Below are 21,078 nucleotides of genomic sequence, written 5' to 3' on the forward strand. Positions count from 1 at the left end.
CAAAAAAGTTGTATTCTAAAAGTCTTTCTCCTTGAAAAGAGACAGCGTTTTGAATGTCCGCCTCTCGTGGCAGTTCCACATTATAAGACATTGGAGGCGTGGCTCTTTGGGTTAATTAAGCACACTGGTGTTAATATTGGTATCAAATATAACAGTACGGGTACTGTGGAGTTGAGAAAACCAAAAGGTTTTATTCTAAAAAGTCCTTGCCCTCGAAAAGAGACAGCATTTTGAATTTCCGCCTCTCGTGGCAGTTTTCCATTATGACGGACTTTGGACTCCAGCCCGACTAAGGACCCCTCCCGTAAAACATATTAAACTCAGATGGTCTTGTTTGCCCAACTGGTATAGAGACCAGGGCCAAATAGACAGGGTCAGACAGCATTTTGAATTTCATCCTCTCGTGGCAGTTTCCATTATGACTTAACTATGCCGGACTTTGGACTCCAGCCCGACTAGGCACTAAGGACCCCTTCCGTTAATGTTATCTCAGGTGGTCTTTTTAGCCCAACTCGTGTATGGAGACCAGGGCCTTGTGATACAGGCATTTATTGTTTTGTTTCTATGATTCCATAACTAAATATTCTTGCTATGTACAGCAATGCAGTCAGTAGCGGGGATAATCCATGTACTGACAGTCTACAGCCTGTCAATAGCAGGAAAAAATCCCGCGGGTGGTCGACGCCATCTTGGTTTGACGGCATTATAGAACCGCCGCTCGTGCCAGTGCCGCGAGCCGCGGTGGCATATTAAGCGGTTTTCCAAACCGAGGCTACCGGCTCGTGACGCGAGACCATCCCAGATGTCCAGATGTGGCTACTGTACTACGTCACCCCCACTACTCCTCAAATAGACCGTTCTGCATCGTTCTTAGCCTGGTATCCAGTCTATCGTGGTTGGCGTAGGCTGTCTTCGGGGCTCTGATAGTTTTCACCCGTCCAGCTCAACAGGCCCCCTGGTGTTCGAGTTTAGTACGCGGTGAGGCAAATTGAAGTACCTCCCGGGGAACCTAGCTGAGTCGGGCGGGGAAGAGCTTCCGCTGCCCCGCCGAGGAGAACCCGCCCCAACCGCGATAGACTGGAGCCCAGGCTACACCGCTCTTTAGCTGATGGACTACGGCCAGGGTGAATGTCATCTTGAGGTCACCGCGATTCTGTCGTCGCCCGCGGCGGGCTGGCCCGCCTGGCAGGGCAGTCGGGTTTAAGCCCGTTTAATTTTACCAGCATGAAGAAGTTTACAGATGGGAAGGGTTCAAGGTTGTTTATAGGATACAATTCCGTCCTTTTCCCATTTGGCAACCAGACAAGAGACGAGCTTTGGAAAGATCAATAGACAAAAAGGCCTGGAAACTAGTATCACCGAAGTAAACGTAGGGATTGAAGCTCCGGAAGCACACACGACTTCTTCTATCTCTCTCTACTCAAACCTTCACTGTAAAGCAGACCAATATTTCAATCAAACGAATCGGCCCACATGTAGCACTATTCTACTGTACTCTAGCTTAAAGTGTCCTTTAACGTTGAAATTGCCCACATATTGCATTGTACGTAACTTGTGTGCGACTGGTCTATGTGAACATTGGGGAAATACTCCACAGGAGGCACCGTGCTGAAGGACTGGTGTCCTTGGGGAGTTTACCTAGGCTAAACGCGGAGAAAAGAATTCTTTCTTCTTTCCGTGAGAGCTAGAGAAGAGCCGGTTCGTCGCACAGGGCTACAGTTTGGCCCAAATCGCCAGGTACGGGCTCTGCGTACCCGCTGATACGTCTAGACAAGACGACTTGTGGAGAAAAATTATCCAAACAGAAGAAAGTGGGAAACGTTGCACATCTAGATCGTTTTCTGCATCATTTGCAACACTTACCCAGTTATGGTTCTGTGGTTAGCACATATTTCACCAAAATGAACCACAGGATATAGAGCGCGGGCAGAGGAAGGCAAATTTCAGAACGCCAGTTCAGTGCTAGTTCCCCGGTGCCCTTATAAAACGCCCCACAGACCCAAGTTCATGTGGCCACTTACCGGTAACTCTGCCGACGCTCGAGCAGACCAGAGCCACGAGGACGATGGCGAGTGTGGGGAGCATTTTGTCGTTCTGTTATGGCTGGGAAGAAAGAGAACGGGCGCCAAGTCAGAGAGAGAGAGAGAGAGAGAGCGAAAAAAAATGGACAAGCAAAGTTTGCAGCGAACTCTCTATTGGAGACCCAACATCAACATAGAAAAACAAACAACGGTTTGTGGAGTGACTGCTCGTCAAAAAAACCGTCTTTCCCCAAGTCAAGGGATAAAAACTCGTACCTGTGCTTGGTTCACTTCGCCTGTGGACCGGCCACACTGCGAGGGTGAGGGCGATGGGTTGAGTGGAGAGACCGGTCACGGAGGAGCCTTATAAAAAAGTGTGCTTATGTGTGAGTAGGTGCCAAGTCCTGCGCGGCGTTTGGAGCGGTGTGAGGCGGCTGGTAGTGTCAGCTGCTCCGGGGTACGACCGTCGGGGGGCCGGCTGTCAAGCAGGATTGATTAGGGCACCGACGCCTGGGGACACCGCGGGATGAGGAATCGGAAAAGGGAGGGGAGATCCGGGTCGCTGTACATCTGCTTCGCGAGCTAAAGGATATCTTTTGCATAATAGTTAATATCTAAAGGAATTTCATAAAATGATAAAAGAAAAATGGTATGAAGCTAATTATTACACACATTTTGATTTTATTATAATTAATTATATAATATATTATATAATTAATTACTTTTTTTATTAATTTATTATAATTAGTTATAACTAATTCTGGAAGTTTCATACAATGCATACGGTTGTTATGGGAATATGTCAACGCTATTTTACACTGATGGAATCAATGGTAGCTGAGACATATCGTGGAAATGATTTTTTTATCGAACATTTTTAGACCTTTTTCAAAATCTGTAATTTTTTCCCTCCAATGTTACATTTGACCCCAAAGTTTACTTGTAGTCTATTTGAACGGTAACTTATAGAGTTATGTATAGTAACTTTAAAAAGTGTGACGTTTGGTATGGCATGCATGCATATGATCCCATTGACAAATTGTACAAACACTGAACAATGTATAATATTAAAGTAGATCGTTTTCCAGACGGCTCGGTCCCGTTTTTGTGAATGCAAGTATCTACTGTGCATATTTTACATTAAAGTTCTCAGATATGAACTTGAAGTTCTTTGCTCAGACTAAAGGTATGCCAGGGGTGCCAGAGTATACAGTGCAATTTTACGGAATATAGTGCAATTTTACGGAATATAGTACAATTTTACGGAATATAGTGCAATTCTACGGAACACTGCACATGCAGTGCAATACTGAGCAATTTTACGGAATACAGTGCAATCGTATTAGTATAAAGTATACGACTGTCGTAAACTTTTACGGAATACAGTGCGATCGTATTAGTATACAGAGCAATTTTACGGAATACAATGAAATTACTAGTAAAATTGCACTGTATTCCGTAAAATTGCACTCTATTCCGTAAAATTGCGCTGTATACTCAGTATAGTGACTCTGGCACCCCTGTATGCGCTCCCATTGAAACTTTGAAGCTTACATTTTTGCTAATTGCAGGAAAGAGTGGGAGGGCGCGGCGCCTCTACTGGGACCCCGGCCAGACGAGACGGGATCATTACCGTGATTAAAGAAGCGGAATTTTAAGGTATATCAGGAAACGATTAGGTAAATCTGGAGATAACCCTGCGGCCGAATCGTCTTGTTGAAGGAAATGAGTCTGTCTTGGCAGACTTGATACAGACACTGAACATCTGGTGAACACGAAAGTTTGCAAACTCACAGTGACAACTAGCCTGGTTACCAAACCTATTATAGCTCCCGAGTCCTACATCCTACATCCTCTCCGCAAATAGGGGATGTAGGACTCGGGCAATTTCTACTATTTTTCCAGCGATCCGCGGAGCCTGGTAGAGGCTACGAACTATAGACTCAGTTTGCAGATATTGATTACCTTGTTGTCAGGTTGGTGACAGTGTCTGGCAAAATTTTAACGGGAACTTTTATCGTTCTGACACTCCAGAAAGAGCATTGACCCATAGCATATATACATATCAGGAGATTGAAACTTCCGTGTGCGGCCTCAGGAGTACACGGTTAGGCCACACCAAGTAAATTTTATGGATGACGTTCACGGGGGACCCTGAATCTAATGAGAGCGCAAAAAAGCAAACAAGGGACGAAAGAACAAAATGCCTAGATTAGAAATATATGAAGGGGCGAGATATGAGTTCTGTAGAACAAGACGTCATCTTGCTGATTTCACGTTAATTTCTTACAACAGATATTACAAATGTAATTGTATTTTCTTCTGTTGACAGCCACCACCATTCAGGCAACGTTACTCTCAAAGCAGAGGTTTGGCTTTTGGCGTGTTTTTGGCGTGTTTTTAGCCCTTTTTTAAAATCGGGGTTTCTTTTTTGCACTGGAATCTTTTTTCACGCAAACACTTGGCCAAAATCCAAATCTCTGCTTGGAAAGTAACTAATCTTACGATTTGCGTCACAGTTAGGACTCTTTGGTCATAGTTACAGGAAACGGAATTTCTTGTTTTTATTTTTTCTGGGAACAGGCCAACATCAATGCGCGCGTGGACGTCATCCATAAAAATTACTTGGTGTGGCCTGAACCAAAAGACGATCTTAAACAGGGGGCGACTAGATGTGACGTCAGCATTACCTGGCTCAACAACACCTGTGTCAACAAACATAAGGAAATCGGACTTACAACCTGTGCATGGTAGCTACAGACTTTTGGGGGGGTCTACCCAATCGTCTGGCTTACACTCTCGAAGGAGTCCAGAGACGCTGTTGCAGAATAATGGGCATTTCTCCGAACTCCTTGCCGACCTTGGCGTCCAGACGTGACCAGGCAACACTACGTGTCCTCCTGAGTATCCTGGGCGATAAGGACAACCCGTTGAACTGTTTCATTTCCCGTCCTTTACACAGTGGCTATGACCTTCGGCGAGTCAGACATGTTATGACTTGACAAAGCCGTACAAAGAGACATGAACTTTCGTTCTTTCCTAGAGCGATTAAGTTGTATAAGTATAAGAACTGAACTCTGTTCATCACGAGTGTTTTGTATTTTTAACTGGTTTTTAATTATGCTGCTTTTAATCGTTGTCTTCATGTGAGAGCTTTTACTGTAATTATCAACGAATTTCATGTCACATTTTGAGAGCTTTTACTGTAATTGTCAACGAATTTCATGTCACATTTTCTGTGAATCTGTGTACATGCCAGTTGATTTAAATAAAATTGAACTTGTACAGACAACTGGAAGACGTCCGGCCTGCGTCCGTCCTTTGTATTGAAGAAAGTCCCTTGTAAAAGACCAACGTTTGAAAAGGATGTATCCATTTGCCAGACAATTACTAGTATCAGTTGCCATCCGGCTGGCGTATTCTAAAGAAGTTTTAACACCAGCACAAAAAAGAGATCTCGATAGTAAAAATGACCCCAAAACACGGCAAAAAATATGCCAAAGCCTAAACATCTAGCAGTGCTGACGTCAGTACTACCTGACCCCCCCCCCGTATTTGGACGTGTTTAATATCGTGTTGTTGTCGATTTATACATGCACCGGCCGTGGTCACGACAATGGACGATAAAATGAAAATTGACAGCAGGCGTCACGTAGATGAAAGCATTCCGAGAACTGGGGTCGTCCGGTACAAGCTGTGTGAGTCAAATGTTTTTGACAGTTCAAGATTTTTTGGCCTCTCCAAGCCAGTGTAACGTTACCGAGCTCCTCTCAGAATCCAGCCGTTCCCACCTGTGCCACATGTTACAGCAGGCCTCTAGTTTGTTATCTCAGCACTTTACCGCAATGAGAGGGTTTTCCCTGCAAAGATTAAGTGATTTGTTTTGACCCCGTCTTTCATCAGACGAAGTCCGACGGAACCACAACTTCTGAGTCATCGTTGTTGTGATCTCGACACTCAAGACTTGTGGGAAACTTGACAAACACAGAAGATCACTGATCCGAGCCATGCTATATAACGTACTGCCAAAAGATCCATCGAAACAGGTGTGCTTTTCTGTCATCTGTACAGATTTTGGTGACTATACTACATGTATATTTTGATTTCCGTACACTGGCTATTTGCTATCCATCTCTCGATCAATCTACATACGATTCTATGATCTGCTCGTACACATTAATCTCAAAGCAGATGTAAAAGATAATAAAGTTTTATGAATGACATTCTGTTAGAAAATGGTCTACTATCCCAACATATGCTTGTAGGCTATCTGAACAGGTGTTTTTTGTGTTGTTTTTAGGTAAACTAGAAGACGAGATACATTTTACTGTAGGTTGTCCTTTCTTCGTGTGAGGGCGAAAGAAGCATTCATTTCGATTATGTGTTAATTTTCCCATTTCAAGTATTTGAATATTTCAGAGAAATTTATATTCCTTGCAGTCTTCGATGAACTATCTCTAACTAATCATACAGCGAAAGGAAGTCGAAAGAATCATTCATCGAAGGCTATGATTATATGAATAATGGCCAATGTAAGCAAGGGGTTTGGAATAGACTTTTGCATAAGGCCATGTTGATTTGATTATATGGATGACATCCTCCGGGAACCCCAAAATTGATGCGCGCGTGCGAATAAAAAGTTTTGCAAAAAAAAAAAGAAGTTTTTTTCATTATGAAATCTACGTGGTCATGAGGGTTGAACAAATGGGACAGAATATGGTTTGGCGAATAACCTAGTCTTCAAGTTCATTTCTTTACAATTTCGTCTTTTTTCGTTTGATTTTGGCATTCTACGACATTGGTATGTTTTTTTTTGTAACTTACGGTATATTTTTGCTCATTTTGCAATTGTTTTGTACGATTTACAGTATGGTTGAAAACTTTTTTTTTTGTTTTTGAAACGGCCGAAAATTCATGCACGCGCGGATGTCATCCATATAATCAAATCAACATGGCCTAATATATCAACGAAAACTACATGTACAAAGAATCAGAGACACTTTTTGTCAGCAATTTGATAAGCGTCTTCTAGTTGTTTGATATAAATTTTCATGAGCACTGTCTGTGGCATTGGTCCTACGCTCTCATGGTTTCCTCCAGTGGAAATTTGACAGACAGGAGGAAACAACACGCTGTGTGAGTCACGGGTTCTCTTCCCTTCACACTGAGGGGGATTTCTTTTAGCCCGAGAGCACTTTTTTGTACCCAAGGGATAGTCCGGATGTTGCCCTGTGAAAACATCTTATGCACAGGATCTTTTCGTTTTGTCTTCGGTACATGTTTAAATATAACTTGAGCCAAAACAGCTCAATTTTGATGTGTTTGACTTTCAACATATTGGTTCAGATTGCAACTATGCACTTCAACATCCAAAGTATGATCTAGGCGCCAAAAAGTATACTCGACCTTGAGATACATGTACCTCCAAATTGAAAACATTGTTTGTAGAATGACTTGAATTAAAATTTACTATTTTTCCTATTGCATTAGTGTTGGGCCCAATAGAGTGCTGTTATCAGGAAAACATTGAACATACATATGGATACAATCGCACAAGAGGAAGTTGTGTTAGACTGTGGCTTTGATTTCCCTGATACATGTATATGGTATATACGTCTATGCTGAAGTTGTTAAAGTACCACTTAATCCAACACACATGGTATTTCCTGTTTTCAGTTTCAAATAGGGTGTCATTTTGACCCATTGATTAAACATGTTTTCCAAGTAAGGCCATGTTAATTTGATTATACATGTATGGATGACACATCCTCGCACGCGCATGAATTTTCGTCTGTTTCCAAAAAAGTTTTCGATCATACAGAAAAAACTGTAAATCGTACAAAGCAGTTGCAAACTGAGCAAATGAATACTGTAAATTGCAAAAAAAAGAGATAACTATATATTAGAACAGGATACTAATGCCATAGAATGCCAAAATCAATTCCAAAGGAAAAGACGAAAATGTGTACATACTGTATGATGATGAAGAGTCCATGTTCCACCTTCATGATCATAACCAGGCACGTATTTCATATGGAAGGAAACTTTTTTGCCAAACTTTTTTTTTTGCACGCTCGCATCAGTTTTGGGGTTCCCAGAGGATGCCATCCATATAATCAAATCAACATGGCCTGATGTGCGTAAAAAGGACGGGCAGTAGGCCTAAGTAAGTAAGAGTTGAAGGACCGGGCGACTTTTCTACATCCATTTCCTTGAAACCCTTTGGAGATGGATGATTTTGCGTCAGAGTTTTGTAGCTGAGCGATATCTATTACAGGACGGCTGACCTCAAGCTCCAGTCTGTTGTTCCAGATGTCTTAGCTTGTCACAAAGAACCCCCCTCTTCTCCAAGAAATCGTTAGCAATTGTCAAGGTCACCCTGTAGTACTCTCAATCAAAGCAGATGTTTAGGCCGGGGCTTATTTTTGGCGTTTTTTTTAAAATCAATTTTGTTTCGGGCTCTCCTTTTTTGTACTCGTAACTTTTTTTATGTGGCAAATGGATACAGACTGGCCAATTGGACACTGTCTTTGCAGTCACCTCAAGATCTGCTTGGAGATTAACCCTGAGGTTAGGAGTATCTAGAATCATCTTCGTCTGACCCCTTTAATGCATTCTTACAGTTGGGGGAAAATGTGCCTCATTCAAGCAGATGTTCCCATGAAAATCAGTGCTATATTTTTGGTAGTGTTTGTGTGTGTGTCTGTCAACAGAAGAACTCAGGATATTTGGTATGTGGGTAGGTCTTGACCAGACATTGGAATTTGTTCATAAATCTTTGAAGGAGGATAACTCAAGAACCGATCGAAGGGTTGTTGTGATTTTTGGTATGCGGTCGTGGAACTCAAGTTTGTTATGTACTTTTTCAATGTATTCAACAGTGTTAGTCATGATTTCATTATCATAAACATCTACTGTAGCAGTTATTTAAACTTGTATCACTCCCAACCACCTGCACCTTTCCACAAGTTTCTTTTTAAAGGCATCCAATGCAATTTCAGGGCAGAAAAACTGGATTACATGTATTCTGAATAAAGGAATCTTTATGATACTGCCCCACATATATAGCACATTCAAGTGAAGTGTTAACTGTGTCAACTTAGTATGTAGATTAGTGACTAGAATATTGACCGTGAAAGATAAGTTTTCAGGAACTAAATACTTTATTGGGCAGCATGCAGCAGTTGATGCATGTACCAACAGAAGTCATCTACACCTTGTGTTATGCTGTGATGATTGCCATTGTACAACTAACTGTCACACAACTGAAGACTGATGAATACTTTGCGACAGAGTGGCCTACCCCATTGGCATAATTTCCAGGATTTTTGCTTGCTACATGTATTACCAAAGGGTCTGCATGCCTTTTTTCGTAAGGCGTAATCAGGTCTTTTTACTTTTCATAATCTGTAGGCAGCCAAAATCATTGTAATTCGTAATCAGTACATTAGCCATAAGACGTAATTGTTCGTAATCAGCTCTGAGACTTTAACCTAAGACCATGTTGATTTGATTATATGGATGACATCCTCCGGGAGCCCCAAAACTGATGCGCGCGTGCGAATAAAAAAAAAGTTTTGCAAAAAAAAAAAGAAGTTTTATTTCATTATGAAATCTACGTGGTCATGAGGGTTGAGCAAATGGCACAGAATATGGTTTGGCAAATAATCTAGTCTTCAAGTTCATTTCTTTACAATTTCGTCTTTTTTCGTTTGATTTTGGCATTCTACGACATTGGTATAGTTTTTATTAATTTTTTTTGTAACTTATGGTATATTTTTGCTCATTTTGCAACTGTTTTGTACGATTTACAGCATGGTTGAAAACTTTTTTTTTTTGGAAACGGCCGAAAATTCATGCGCGCGCGGATGTCATCCATATAATCAAATCAACATGGCCTAATTTGTAATTGGTGGCTGAATGTTTGCCTAATTTGTTATCACTACCCCCCATGCAGGCCCTCTTTACAAGGTAGGAGTTTGTATTGTACAAATTTGCTTTGGGCACTGATAGCTTTTGGCCATTGCACATCCCTATTCACTTCCGACAGTTTGATACCTTTAACACTGGTGATCATGTGTGGCTGTTATCTCATCACACATAATTCTCAGGCAAATAAAAATTCTAGCAGCAGTTTCACTGCTTATTCTGGAATAAACATATCGTTACCTTGTTTTTCCGTACCTGAACAAAGCACAAGAAAGTTCATTATTATGATAAACCAAGGACATTATACACGTATTGACTATCAATATAATGATTATCTACAACAAGTAGTTCAGATAACATCATTGTGTTCCCTTGAACTGTGAGTATAGTAACCCTGTTGCCGATATTGCATCACCCAAACCGACAGTCCTGATGGGTTTCTTACACACTAAAACTGGACTAAACGCAAATTCTACCCCTTCCCTCACCCAACTTGTGACTGGGTGATAAGAACTATACTTGACTATCTCTCTCCTGAGTGGGGGGTGTTGTACGGATAGTGGGAATGCCAGCGGAATCTTTATGTCGGTTTCCGAGTGCGTGATGACGCCGTCCTCTCCGCAGGCCTGCTGGGGCGCGACCAGGCTTCCCGCCGCAGTGGCTGATGGGAGATTCCCCCAGAAAGCGGGGAGGGCGGCGGTGACGTGGAACGTCAGCGAGTGGAAGTGGATCCGGGAGAAGCGAGAGGTGGGGTTCTCTTCGGAGTAACCGTAGGTTTGGAGGAGCCAGAAGAGGATGTCGTTGACCGCGGGTATTTCCGGCTGACCCCCGTCCAGGACTTCTGCGTGGAGAGGTCCGTCCACAGACTTGCACAGGAAGGCCAGCTCCTGCTCGTTCAGACCGATGGAGTGAACCACAGGGAAAACCTGCAATTAGGGTAGAGAACACAATTAAGTACATCAGTGGATAAGGCCATGTTCATATGGATGACATCCTCTGGGAACCCTAAAACTGATGGTAGCTTGTACAGAACAATAACACTCCTTTTGTCCTTGGAAGAAATCCACTACCATGTCATTAGGGGTGAACCTTGAGCTTAGTTAGGCCATGTTGATTTATTTGTATGGATGACATCTTATGGGAATCCCAAAACTGATGCAAGCGTACGAATAAAAAAAGGTTGGCAAAACAAAGTTGCCTTCATTATGAAATCTATGTGGTCATAGAAGTTGAACAAATAACACACAGTATGGCATGGTGAATATTTTTTGCAATTAATGGCTCATTTGCATGCTTGAAAACTTTTTTTTTTGGAAATGGACAAAATTCAAATCAATATGGCCGAAATAACACAAATGTTGACATACATGTATATGTAGACTCAGAGCTGTAGGGGTAGCTTTGAATGAATGATGAATTTGAAGATATGATTTTCTGCACTCCATTGCATAATACTTCTGAAGACAGAAGTTGACACTACCCCAATCACCACAGAGACCCCACCCACCTCAGCTGCGATTTTTTTCAGGAACGCCGTGTCGACCATGCTGGCCAGCTCCAGGTGGACCGCGATGCCGTCCGGGATGTTCCGCAGCACGTGGACGACCCTGGCCAGCCGCGCCTGTCGGAAACTGTCCTTCTCCTTCTCCAACAGGTGCAGACCCGACAAAACCTGTCGCAGAGTGGAACTCACTGTCATCAAGTACAGTAGGGGCATTGTCATTAGATAGCTTTAAACAATGTTTAGAGTTAGATGTTCAAGGGTTAGGTGTAACAAGTTGATCGGTTTAATGTATAGCTAGCTGCCACCTTGCCCGGTGCCTGTGAAGGTGTGTTACACCGTAGGGCGATTATATCTGCTATACACATACAGATACACGGCGAGACATTTAATTCGTCTGCCCTTGACTATTTGTACCAACTGACAATTATGCCTGATAAGGTTTTTTAACTTGACTAACTATTCTCCTTTTTACTAGTATCCGGCAAATTTTGCATAGATATCATCACTAGTGTTTTACATGCGAATATGTCTCTTCCCGAATTGTTGTCATGTCTTAACACAATTCAGCCACTCTGGCTGCTACATGTATTTGTTTGCGACAGTGTTGAAATAAACCATTCATACAGATACAGACCACCAGGTCAGGGCGGAAGTGCTCCAACTGCCCGAAGAACGCCTCCAGCGGCTCCATCCTGGCGTTGGAGACGTCGTTGGAGAAGATGAAGCGGGTGGCGACGGCCGCCTCCACGTCGCCCCAGGCCTCACCGCGCCCAAACTCCAGGATGAGGTGGACCTCGTCCCGCGCCCGTATGCAGTCCCGCGGCACCTGCACGCTGGAGCTCAGCAGCTTCATGGCCTGTGGACCCATCGGTCCACCTAGTAACACCTGATAACCAAGGACATATCAATGTGTAGAAGATATATAGGGAACTATAGCAAAGTGATTTCATAGCCTTCTGACGAAGGCAACTAATAGATAAACATCAAGTTCAACACTGAGTACATCTACGGAGTGCATCCTAATTGTTTATCTACATGCAAAGTGATGGGATGACATGTTCTGCACTCTTTGAATCAACCCTACCCAATAGCATGTGCTGATACCTGTGAGGCAAAAGGCTAGTTCTAGCTATTTACGGGTGGTACTCAAGAGATCGTAGCTTGTTTGGGGGCAATATCAAACGCTTTAAGTATGAAATGATGACAAAAAATGTGCTGAGAAATGGCAGTAAAATGTAAAAAATATGGCAAATTTCCTCATCTAGAATATTTTTTTATTTGCTGCCCTGAAATGCCTTTAAAATCATAATTTTTGGCAGAAAGTCTGAGTAAAAGAGAATGCTGGTGTACAATACCTGAACACCCATGTCAGCCATCCTCTCCCCCATCAGGGCTGCATTACCGCCAATGGAGACCTAGTCGTGATAAAAAGGACATAAAACATATTAACAAGCCATTTCAGATCTAGATGTTGCTGTAGACACATTAGCATCTCCATAACACTAAAATGTTTGACAAGAAATTCTGATACAGTACTGTTATGCAACTGGATTCAATCCAACTACATTTTGTAACTCTAACTAACAACTCAGTTTACTGTGCAATTTACTACAAAGCTACAATTGTACAAAGAAAATGACAAGTAATCTATCAAAAGAAGTATAACCCTGGGGGGTATGATGTAGAAGACACCTAGCGGACCAAAGAAGTACTGCAATATGTGAATGCCAAAGGAAATCACTGAGGAAAAGTAGTGGAAGCTACCTGAAACATCTGACAGCTGCCTTGTAACAATTTCCTAGTGTATCTCATTATTATTACGTGGATGTTTTCATTGATAAACTTGACTGCACTTATCTAACGAGTTTGTAAGTAGTTTATTCTCACTAATCAAGGTTAGAGTTAGACCACCATGGCTGTAATCAAGGAGGTAATGTTGCTCGTACCTTTTTGTCGGGAAGTTTCTCGGCCGCTGCCACTATCTGCTGAAACAGCGCTCCGTCTCCCATGTAGCGCTCCCCTGCCGCGCCCTTCTCCATGTAGTAAGCCACTGCCTCCTCCAGGTCCTGTGAAACAATGTGTTTTAGAAGACGTAGTGGTAGAACGTTCAACTATGAAACAGCTAGACCTGGTTTGATCCAGAGTCGTGTCCAGAACATATCATGCCCGTAGCCAGGGGGGGTTCGGAAGAACTTTTTATGTAAAGATTTTTCTTGAACAGATGGGCTGGAATCGTAGAAAAACTGCTCCCTTTGTCATTGAATAAAAATTCATCTCTGATTTTTTCTTGGAAATCCTCTCAAAAATGCACGAAATGCCATTTTAGAAGGTTCATTTTTCACAATTTCCCAGGGGAGCATGCCCCCGGACCCCCTAGTGCTCAAGGTCCCCTCAAGCAGTGGGAACGAACCCCCCCCCCCTTCAAAATCCTGGCTACGGGCATGCATATCTACACACATACGTGGCCACAGGGAACTGTATTCTACAATGCTGTCCCAAACGTACAGGAGTTGGATATATACAATTGTGGTCAGTTATTATATGTGGCCAAGCATGTGTGCAAATATGTAAATATTGTACGTTTGGGAGTGCATCTATAGTAGCAACACCTGTGCTGCAGTGCAATGTGAACCAGTCAGAATTGCCCTGAGGAAGGTGACAGACGGTCACCGAAACATCGGCTGAATAAAAGACTTGGTTGTGTAAAAAGAGTCTCTTTACTCAGAGTACACACCTGTAGACTGTCCAGGTGCAGGTGGTCAGTCCTGGTCTGACTGGGGGTCATCCCCAGGCCCTGCAGCAGCTCTGTGGCAGACACAATCAGGTCCACACCAGCATTCACTCTGGGACAAGACAAGACATCCAACAGGTAAAACAATATTCAAAGACAAATCAAACTCTACTAAGTGATAAATAACCCCCGTCACTCTTCTTCAGCATCACCGATTGAACTGACAGAACAAGTCGACACTAATCACACTGAAGGAACAGTAGAAAATAAAGTTTGAATTTGAAAATTTGAATTTGAAAACCAGTTGAACATGACAAAGTCATGATGATGTAAAAGAGGATAAGGTAATTACCTACAAATCCACACTGAACCGGAGGGGTAGACCATGCACAGTACTCTTGAGTACATGGTCTACCCCGCTTTGCCGCCATCGAAAGGACAGCAGTTCCTATGGTATTTTAATTAACCTCTTTTACATAACAGTTAAGTTAACGTTGGCAATAACATGAATTAGCAGTATTTTCTCCAGTTCTATCAATATCACGCAGTCTTATTTTGTATCATTTGTCTTCCCAACCATTTTCTATAGGGAACACACCAAAAGAGTTACAAGGCCTGTACTCTTTAATGCACGTAATAAAAGGCCGAAGTTCACAAAACAAAGTTACGTTGACACGCCCACTTCGATATGTTCCTACTCCGTCATTTCTACAATACCTCTAAAAACAGGCTAAACAACAGGCATGCAAATATACTTCTTCTACAGTTTGAAAGTTTATCTTTCGAACAGAAATCTATCGATTGAATATTTTGGGTTGACTGCTGAGCTCACCCGACTGCAACTCGATGAAAGCGGACAACCGGTTGTCGGATCTCAGACTGAAAATACTGCAGGGTCCTCTTCTCGTGTCCGGGAGGCGAATAGTACATGTACGCTGCGACAAACGCACAGAAGCCGAAAACAAATCGTCCTGAAATCATACTTAGGAGATTTTGTTGATACGGCTTCGAGCACGACAAAATCTTTACTCAGTCGAAAATGTTTTGAGGCTAAAGGGTCGACCGTGGAACACCCTATATGCTCAATATACAAGCGCGCCTTACAAAATAGTCCGTACAGATCTACAAAAATAAATATTTTTTAAGATAAATTTCTTCAAAGGATATGATAACTTGAGTATTTCCAAGTCAAAGTTATCCCATTTAGGGTAAAGTTAAATCGGTTATGTGGGAAGGAAGGTTGGCGCATTGATTTGACCCCAGGTAAGCACACCGCCGTGACCCAACATGGCGGCGCCCATGGAGCTGTGGTGCTGGAAGGGGGACTGGGGCCTGCCGTCCATCGATGTAGACTGTCTAACGGTTATTGTGAGTGTGAAAACAGTCTAAGCCATTGCAAAGACTATACTTGTAATGCTAGAAAGAATTTCATGGGGACTTAGGCCTATGTTTGGTCGCTGAATCAACTTATGCATCATTTGAGTGGGAGGGGGGCGTTTCCAAAATTATATCAAGAAGGTAAGTTCTCTCACATGCCCCAAATCATGGTATTTAGCGCCAGCCTTATGTCTTTTGCTTTTTTTTCCTTCAAGAAGTGCCTGGGTATCCCAACCAGCATTGAGTCACTGTGCTGACACACCCAAAAATCTTATATTATTAACATTATTGTAATATTTTCTGGTGACAGATTTGAGAAATCATATATGAGCTTGCCTGAAATTTATTATTGTCAAGCCTGATAAAAGTTGATAGTGTACTAGTATTTCTCAGAAATTATGAAAGGGCCATGAAAGGGGTGCTACTTAATCACAGCGACTGCATACAATTTTGTATAGATAGGATGAAGACATTGAAACACAAAGGGGCAAGTACTAGTATACGTACAGTCCCTGGATTCGAACTCAGACTGTTAACTCACGAGCCAAAAGCACCAACTGCAAGGGTAAAACTAAAAGGTCTGGACTGTTGGACTGGTCAGTTGCTGTTGTTGTTTGAACTCAACATACTGGTACACTGCTACGACGTCTCTCACATGTTGGTTGTTTTCGTTCTCTCCTGTTCTATTCTGTAGGCCTATGCAAGGTTTGCAGGTGCCCCACTGAAGCTGAAGAAAATCAACAACCCATGGAAATCTCCATCAGGTATACATGTGTCCCTTTTTACCAGTTATTTTCTTCTTAGTTTTTTAAAAAGAAATTTATACATGTACTCAACTCTCAATACATGTACTGTACTAGTAGGACACTGATATTTTAGTACACAAAAATGAAAAATTTTATTGATGATGTTATGACTTATTTCAGGCCTGAAAATTGCGTGTTGTCTTTATACAGGCTCCCTACCAGTGTTCAAGAATGGAGAGGACCTGGTCTTAACATCTCCTGGAAGGATACTGGACTACCTTAGACAAGAGGTGTGTGACTTGTAGTTTTCCAAACAGTCTTGTTTAATACAATAATATAAGCTGGTGTGTTATGCTGAAGGGTGGTTATACTGGCTATACCAGCTATACCGATACAGATACAGAATACCACGCCAGATCCATCAATATGCTTTTCAATATCTGACAGTATGTCTACATTAAGGGTTCAGGGAGTAAAGCTATTCTTTGAACTTATATTCCTGGACATGTGAAGCTGTTTATGTATTTGTAATTACCCTTTCATTTACTGTTGCAGAAATTCAATGCTGACTATGAACTGACAGCAAAGCAGAGCTCTGATGTGCTGGCATTCACCTCACTTTTGGAGGAAAAATTTGTACCAGCAATGGTAATGCTTTTGAAGTGTATAATGTTTTACACAGTATGTCTTTAATTAAATGGCACAAAAGAACAGTACAAGCAGTACAAAATAGTTTGACAAGACATATATATTTCATAAATATTCAACTTTCCACCTTGTTGACAGCTCTGTTCCCTACTTGCCATTATTTTTTTTTATCAGCTTCACTCCTTCTGGATGGATGCCAGGAACTACGTAGATTTCTCGCGCCCATGGTACGCCCGGGCACTGCCGTTTCCTCTGAACTTCTTCGTCCCCGGACGGATGCAACAAGCCGCAGAAGTGAGATTGCAGTGCACACGCGGTGGGGACCACCTTATAGATGGGGAGATGGAAGCTCAGGTATATCCTATATAAGTTAAAACTAGTAGTTCTCACCTAGAGCTTTCCACCAGTCACTCTGGTCTTCCTCAGTAGACTGACCCAGTGAGACTTACCATGTGGCTTCTCTGAAGAGTGATGTCAACAAAGGTATCTGGTAAACGAAACCTCTATCAAGGTTGAGTGAAGGGAGATGGGCCCTGCAGGGCTCGAAAATAACAGTGTCCCAATGGCCACTGACCACTAAAATTTAGGCCGGGACAACTAAAAAGCCACTTTGGGACATTTTGGGGACAACAGAAAAATAATCAACATCAAAATGTCAGCATTTCTATTGCTGATATGGCACACGTCCGGCTTTTGGATTCAAATTTCTTGTCTACTCTGCAATTATAGCGCGCCTGGGAGTCAGAACATAAGCAAAATAAAATTGACTTCAAGTTGAAGTCATACATTTAACTGTTACTCCCGGGACAGTCCATCCTCACTTTGGGACAATTGAAATTTATTTTTGGGACAGTGCTGGGACAATTGGAAGAAAAGTTAATTTCGAGGCCTGCCCTGGTGTAAATAGCCTCTTTCACTCCTCAGGGAGTAGTCTTGTTTGGTATAATATTCTTACAATGTCCAATGAAAAAGAATGTACAGGTGACTCGATATCTCACTGGGTCAGTCTACCGAGGAAGACCAGAGTGGCTGCAGTCGAAAGTTCTAAGTGAGAACCATTCTTTGTGTAAAGTTTTAACTTTAATTTAAACATCTAATCACCAACACAAATGAACTTTCACGATGAGGTCTTAAGCTTGCTGTAATCTGGATAATTAGATTTTACATTTACATTTTTACATGTAATATATATATTATGGTCAGCTCTGATTTTCTCAAGTATAAACCGGAATTACTGTTGATCCCTTCTTTGGTTCTCAGATCTACAGAGATGCTAAGGAGTGTTTGAACCTTTTGTCTGGACGACTGGGGGAGCAGGATTTCTTCTTTGGACAAAGGTATACTGTATTTGCCTTCACTATATTTGTGAACTTTTTTCCTGTATATACATGTACATGTATATACGTGGAATACTATTGTACACATTTTGTATGACATTTTTAACCATTGTAAGGAAGCTTACCAGTATTACAATATTTTTGTGCAATACAATATTTACTGGTAACTAAAGTGGGTGACTAGTAAGGGATAGGTACATGTATGAACTTTTACTATCATTGGAGGAATTTCTAATGTTTTACGGTCTTAAATATATATTTATACCATACAGGGGTTGTCACATGTCATTATGTATTTAGATTTGCTTTTCAAGTCTATTTAGGTAAATCTTGGTACAGAAGCCGATAGTCTAATGTATAGTGAATTATACATATTTAGGACATATGATCAAAAAGTGAACTTGTCTTCGTTGGTTGTGTCCTCCCCAGCCCCACCACCCTGGATGCTATAGTGTTTGCCCACATCGCCCCAGTGCTGAAGGCCCCCCTCCCCAGCAACCAGCTCCAGAACCACCTCAAGAACTGTAACAACCTGCTCAACTTCTGCGCGCGCATCACCAGTCGCTACTTCCCTTCAGACTCAGAAGGTACCAGACATGGTTCTTACCGTGTTTTTTTTTTATTTCACAGCATAGGGCCAGGTATTGAAGGACAACTTTCCACGGCACAAGTTGTTCCACACGTCAAGTCCCACGCCAAGACATCACCACAGTTGGGGGTCTGGTATTCTCCCCCCAAAATTTATAAACTTGTAAACCCATGAGGCACTATTTCCTACTTATTTTGAGGGACAAATTTTATAAAATTATGTTTTCCCTGTGTTATAGCTTCATTCTGAAGTCAGATTTTCATTTTTTAAAAAGATTTATGAAGAGTGACAAAAGAAACACCCCTACGCTTGTTGAAAGTCAGTGTAGGGGGCTAAATCAAGCATAGGGGGGTGGAAATCACAGGAGGCCCCTACACTCCAACAGCCTAGTGAGAACTATGCCAGATGTAAAACAGACAATTTCATGGAAGTTCATCCGTGTTCATAGTAATCATAGTACAATGTTGAACTTTATTCCAACATAAGGGTAAACAGGGATAAAATTTTCAACAACCACTGTCACCTTCATCAGGATAAGAAATGACCGATCACTTCCGAATGTAAACTCACTAGAGTTACCTCAATCATGCAGGTAGAAAAACACACCTCCATGCCTCAATGAAAAGTGGCCTGCATGCCGATTTGAGCTTTCATGAATAAAGAATGGTATAAAACATGGTTCAAACAAACTTGTCTATTTCCCTTCAGATGCAGACCATTCAACATTCACGCCGAGCACAGTAGAGGACCGGCAGTACAGCACTACTAACAAGATCCTGTCTGTGGGCGTGGCCATCGCTGCCATGGTAGCGTACGCCCTCCTCAGCGGACTAGTCCAAATCGACATGAGCGGGGATGACGACGTACCTGCGGTGGAGTCGGACGTCGATGTCGAAAATCTCAGGTTTCAGGAAGAAGAACGAGAGGATGACTAAGTTAGGAGTTTCTGATATATGTAAGCTTGCCTGGCAGCTTTGTTTTAGGATAACTGTACATGTATTACTGCTGGAATGAATACTGTAAATCACTTAATGTTCGCAGTAGCAAAAGTTTGCAGTCTGAGAAAAATGTTCACGGAACTATATGTTTGCAGTGGTGGCAGGTGCAGCAAAAAGAAAGTCGCCAAATTATTTGTTCATGGTAATGATAAGTTTGCAGTACAGAAGTGACTGCAAAAAATCTGAATAAAAAAGTACATGTACAATGTACCAGAAAAAATTGTGATTTATAGTAATAACCAGTACTGTGAAAGTTAATTGTCAACTATATTAGACAAAGATATAATCTAATTATCTCTTGTCATTAATTCAAATACCTACCCATTATGTCTTCATTGTCCAAACAATAAGGGCACTTTTAAATTAACAAATGTTTATGCCATCATTTTGATGAGATTTTGTGACATTCTGTTTGTACAGTTTTTTTTTTAACATGTACGAGGAAACCTTCCACAAGATATGTATTGTTTTTTGTTGCATTGAAAGAGAACTTTGCAAGAGCATAAAAAAATTACTGTTATGATAAAGATGGTACTTTTTTGTATTACATGTATCTGTAAATGTACATATTGGTAGGTACTTGAATGATTTATTATGATTGATTTATGATGTGTTGCTTGAATTTTTACATTGTGACAAATATTTCTCTGCCATACCTCTTTTTAGGACAGAGCAGGAAAATTTTAAGCTTGACCAATAAAAAGAATAGCAAAAGGTTGCTAATTATTAATGGAACGTAAAATGCTATATAATGCCAGGGTACTGCTGCAGGTTACTTTTGTCATTCTCATAAGATGTAAGGTTTGTAACTCACATATTGATACATAATGTCAAGTAGCACATTCATGTTACAGGAAAGACATTAAAATGCCTCTTTAAAAAAGGAAAGATGGCCAGTTGTGTATTTCTACGAGTGGTTTGTTAGCCATATTGAGTGTGATCAAGAAATAAGGGCTTTTCTGCCACCAGAGTGTACTCTCCAAGCAGAGGTTGGTGAAGGGAAGATTGGAGATTTATAATACATTGTGATTGTATGTATTCTGCATTTTTTTTCATGTCTCAACCCTTACCAATGCCTGCCACGAGTTTCAGGCCCAAAGGCTATTAACAGCTAATTGTTACCCTATCAAACTTCACTTGCCCAGTATTAGAAACTTCACTTGGCACCTAGGTGTGAAGTACCCCCCCCCACCAAGGG

The 21,078-nt window shown here is 41.7% G+C and overlaps 2 protein-coding genes across 2 annotated transcripts; one reads left to right on the forward strand and one right to left on the reverse strand.

The window, feature by feature from the left end:
* Positions 1-9,841: 9,841 nt before the first annotated feature.
* Positions 9,842-15,341, reverse strand: LOC109482133 (ADP-dependent glucokinase-like). The gene is made up of 7 exons (XM_019784832.1): positions 15,018-15,341; positions 14,189-14,297; positions 13,401-13,520; positions 12,810-12,869; positions 12,089-12,340; positions 11,458-11,622; positions 9,842-10,876 (listed from the first exon to the last, which is right to left on the reverse strand). The coding sequence occupies exons 1-7, from the start codon at positions 15,164-15,166 to the stop codon at positions 10,310-10,312; spliced, it is 1,422 nt and encodes a 473-aa protein (XP_019640391.1). The 5' UTR covers positions 15,167-15,341; the 3' UTR covers positions 9,842-10,309.
* Positions 15,342-15,416: 75 nt separating this feature from the next.
* LOC109482135 (metaxin-1-like) lies at positions 15,417-19,977 on the forward strand. Its single transcript, XM_019784833.1, has 8 exons — positions 15,417-15,553; positions 16,257-16,326; positions 16,519-16,598; positions 16,864-16,956; positions 17,131-17,310; positions 18,217-18,293; positions 18,723-18,880; positions 19,591-19,977. The coding sequence occupies exons 1-8, from the start codon at positions 15,473-15,475 to the stop codon at positions 19,815-19,817; spliced, it is 966 nt and encodes a 321-aa protein (XP_019640392.1). The 5' UTR covers positions 15,417-15,472; the 3' UTR covers positions 19,818-19,977.
* The last annotated feature ends 1,101 nt before the right edge of the window (positions 19,978-21,078 follow it).

Source organism: Branchiostoma belcheri, unplaced genomic scaffold (genome assembly GCF_001625305.1).
Source record: "Branchiostoma belcheri isolate BF01 breed outbred unplaced genomic scaffold, Haploidv18h27 scaffold59, whole genome shotgun sequence".
Taxonomy (NCBI): domain Eukaryota; kingdom Metazoa; phylum Chordata; class Leptocardii; order Amphioxiformes; family Branchiostomatidae; genus Branchiostoma; species Branchiostoma belcheri.

Coding starts and splice junctions, on each gene's coding strand:
- LOC109482133 (XM_019784832.1), bottom strand. CDS start 15,166: ATGATTTCAGGACGATTTGTTTTCGGCTTCTGTGCGTTTGTCGCAGCG. Junction 14,298..15,017: donor TTTCATCGAGTTGCAGTCGG/GTGAGCTCAGCA, acceptor GTCTTGTCCCAG/AGTGAATGCTGGTGTGGACC. Junction 11,623..12,088: donor ACTTCCGCCCTGACCTGGTG/GTCTGTATCTGT, acceptor ACTCTGCGACAG/GTTTTGTCGGGTCTGCACCT.
- LOC109482135 (XM_019784833.1), top strand. CDS start 15,473: ATGGCGGCGCCCATGGAGCTGTGGTGCTGGAAGGGGGACTGGGGCCTG. Junction 17,311..18,216: donor ATGGGGAGATGGAAGCTCAG/GTATATCCTATA, acceptor TTTGGTTCTCAG/ATCTACAGAGATGCTAAGGA. Junction 18,294..18,722: donor GATTTCTTCTTTGGACAAAG/GTATACTGTATT, acceptor TGTCCTCCCCAG/CCCCACCACCCTGGATGCTA.